At 53.8% G+C, this 3,371-nt stretch overlaps 1 protein-coding gene across 2 annotated transcripts in view; it reads left to right on the plus strand.

Annotated features, from left to right (window-relative positions):
• Positions 1-3,143, plus strand: part of LOC107307518 (outer dense fiber protein 3-like) — a 4,617-nt gene extending 1,474 nt beyond the window's left edge. Inside the window, exons 4-8 of one of the 2 annotated variants that reach the window (XM_015851026.2) lie at positions 412-612; positions 988-1,089; positions 2,199-2,320; positions 2,483-2,623; positions 2,874-3,143. In XM_015851026.2, the coding sequence (XP_015706512.1) occupies positions 412-612; positions 988-1,089; positions 2,199-2,320; positions 2,483-2,623; positions 2,874-2,957 (650 nt within the window). In that variant the 3' untranslated portion in view covers positions 2,958-3,143. Of the gene's footprint in view, positions 1-6; positions 613-987; positions 1,090-2,198; positions 2,321-2,482; positions 2,624-2,873 lie in introns of those variants that run through there. The other variant, XM_015851025.2, reaches the window with a different exon arrangement.
• Positions 3,144-3,371: the final 228 nt, after the last annotated feature.

Raw genomic sequence — 3,371 nt, forward strand, 5'->3', positions numbered from 1 at the left:
GTGGATCAGCTTGTGTTGGAAGGGTCCTGGAAGGTCACAGGACTGTAGGATGGTGTGAGTTGGGGTGTTCCTTAATGATGATAGAAGTATAGAAGGGTTTGTGGGGGAGGATCCTTGACGATCTTAGCACTGCAAGGAAGGTTTGTGTTGGAAGAGTCCGTGGAGATCTGAAGAAATACAGAACAGGTTGGTTTGGAAGGGTCCTGGAGGATCAAGGAAGCATGGACATCATGGGGCAGAGCAGCTCCCCAGCCTTGTTCTGTCAGAGCCTCCTGGCTCTTTGGCCTGGCCAAGGAAGGCCGATGCTGCTGACGCTGCTCCTTGTGACCCAAGGACAAAGGGCTCTGGGTCCAAAGGAGCTGGAAACATGCATCTGCACAGGGGTGTGCTCTCTTCTGCTTTTCCTCCTAGGTTACTTGGGCCACAACCCCACCAAAGTCCGTGCCCCTGCGTACAGCTTTAGAGGGACCAAATGGCCTTTGGCAGAGAGCTGCGGGCCAGGTCCCTGTTACTTCGTGGAGCCGGACATCACTAGGAAGGGCAAGTACGTGCCTCCAGGCAGCAACCTCCCGGGACGAATCATGACACCCACCACCGTCACCCCCGGACCAAGTGAGTACCACTGCTGCAGCACTTCACCCAGACAACACGAGCACACCACGCGGGCTCAGCTCACACCCCGATGGAGCCGTAGATCTTTTTGGAGAGAGCATGAGCTGCTCTGAGCAGCGATAAACACCCCTGGAGAAGGACGGCTGCCCAGGACCATGGGCCCAGGGCACAAGGTCCCCGTGTCTGAAAAGAACAAGGAGCAGGGGGCTGACAGGAGGGACAGCAAGGCAGGACGTAGTGGTGGGGCACAAAGAAGTGTCCCTGCGTGCTGCCTGTGTCCCCAGCAATTCTGCAGCTCTTCAGAAGACTTTTTCCTCAGGACAGTGTCACTGCAGCTGCCCTTCACAATTTTCTTCCTCTTCTCCTCCTCCCCAGGTGACTACCGCACTGAAGAGGCCAACAGGCAAATCTTCAATGTCCCACCAGTCCACTCCATGGCCTTCCGGCGGGAGCACCTCCAATCAGGCCTTCGTCCAGGTACGTGACCCTGGCAAAGGCAGAACCTTCAGCTGAGCATCCTGTGTCCAGGTGTGGAGCCCTCAATACAAGAAAGACATAGAGATTTTGGAAAGGGTCCAGAGGAGGGCCACGAAGATGATCAGGGGGCTGGAGCACCTCCACTATGAAGACAGGCTGAGGGAGCTGGGCTTGTTCAGTCTGGAGAAAAGAAGGCTGCGGGGCGACCTCATTGCAGCTTTTCAGTACCTGAAGGGAACCTATATCCAGGAGGGGAGTAAACTCTTGGAAAGGGCTGATAATAACAGGACTAGGGGAAATGGATCCAAGTTGAAGGAGGGAAGATTTAGGTTGGATGTTAGGGTGGTAGTTTCCTTTATCTAGGAGAGTGGTTAGGAGGTCCTGGAATCAGGCCTGCGCATCGGGATGGTTGTGGATGCCCCGTCTCTTGGAACCTGATCTAGTAAAGGTGTATGTTTGGTGGCCCTGCTAGGCAGGGGGGTTGGAACTACATGATCCTTGAGGTCCCTTCCAACCCAGGTCATTCTGTGATTCTGTGATACTGTGAAAAGGAGCAAAAAAGAGAAGGAGGGGGGAAAAAAGAAGGCTGAGGGTTATTGTGTTATTGTGTCTGCATGTGTTTCTCCACTATAAAAGACATAGAAGTCTCCAAGCAGCCGTTATCCAGAAAAGAACTTACAGCTCAGTTTCTAATGATGCTGAAGGGAGCTTAGAGACCTTCTGCTGGAACCTGTTGTGGAAGTCTGAAAATCAGGGCTAGTTCAGAGGATGAGCAGCAATGGGGTTTCCCTGCCTTGAGTTTTAGTGGTGGGTGTTGAGAATATTTAAGCAATCAGGTGTTTTGAGGAGGAGGTATCAGGTGCTGTTGTGGTCTCTGAGAATTCATTGTGCAGGAAGGATGAAATCAGGCTGTAAATATTCAAGACGAACTTGGCCATGGAAACAGCAAAGCCTGAAATGTGCAGGTCTGGAGGAGGGACTGGGAGAGGGAGGGACCAGCAGAGGGGCAAGACGTCCCTCCTGCTCCCACCAGCGGGCTGGGCAGGCTGCCCCTCGCTGCTGCTTCATCCAGCCCCTCACACACACACTCTCTGCTGCTCCTCCTGCAGGTCCTACCACGTACACGCTGCCCAGGATGATGGGGCCCAACCTAGTCTACACATCGGCCAGCCCCTGCTACTCCGTGAGGAGAAGGTGCCAGCGTGGCAGCTATGACGAAGACCTTGCCAAGGTGAGCTCTGCTGCTCCTCTTTTCCATGTTAGCATCCGAACCCGGGCTGCTCTCCCTGTACCACAGGGGCTTCCAACCCTGCTGCAACTTTGCTTAACGCAAAGAGAAAGAGAGAGCCTTGAATGTGACCCCCAGCCCCGTGTGGCCATGACTCTCTTGCAGACTCCGGGTCCTGCAGCGCTCCCCAGAGTGGCTGTGGATGCCTACAAGACCAGGGTGCCCGCATACACCATGGCAGCCCAAATAAAACACGGAGAGGGCAAAGCAGCAAAGCCTGGGCCAGCAGACTACAACGTAGGCCGGGTAAGGCAGCTGCTCAGCTCTTCCCCTCTGCTTCACAAGCACAGCCTTCACGCCTCTCCCCCTTCCCCAGAGGCTGCAGGGACCAAGTACAGGACAGCAGGCCTGCTCCATGCTCTACTGCCACATCATCCCTGCCCAGAGAGGCACCAGGGACTGTCTGGGATCGGGAGGGATGCAGGACAGCAGGGAGTGAGGGCAGCAGAGAAGAGAAGGGCCTTTGCTGATCTGCCTTTCCTTTCTGCCCTTCCAGGTGACACTGATCAAACCCCAGGCACCTGCCTCCACGTTTGGGATCCGGCATTCCCCCTACACAACCCCTCTGATGGTGGAATAAGACACAGCAAAGTCTAGAAGGCCGTGGTTGCTTTCCTGGAATGGGAGAGTTAAACTGCCAGTTTAACTCTGATTTCATTTCCCTGCACCCAGTTGGGCTTTTCCGCATTTTACTGTTAGATATTAGTGTTAGGAATAAGTCATCAATAAAAGTAACCCTATGCCATTTACATGGGTCTGTAAAGGATGGAACTGGTTTTCTTTTATTGTCTCAAAGCTTGCTTCATGAGGCCTTCCTGATGATAAGACTCTGACTGACAACTGTTAAGTATCCTGGAGGACGGATGGTGGGTGTCATTGTGCCGTAGTGTTTCTGCTTACGACCACAAAGATAAGCAGAAATGGGAAGAGCAGTCTTTCTCAGGGGTGCTGCTCGAAGGAGTGGACCACTGCAGAAGGCGATAACGCTTGTGTC

This window comes from Coturnix japonica, unplaced genomic scaffold, assembly GCF_001577835.2.
Source record: "Coturnix japonica isolate 7356 unplaced genomic scaffold, Coturnix japonica 2.1 chrUnrandom646, whole genome shotgun sequence".
Classification (NCBI taxonomy): Eukaryota; Metazoa; Chordata; class Aves; order Galliformes; family Phasianidae; genus Coturnix; species Coturnix japonica.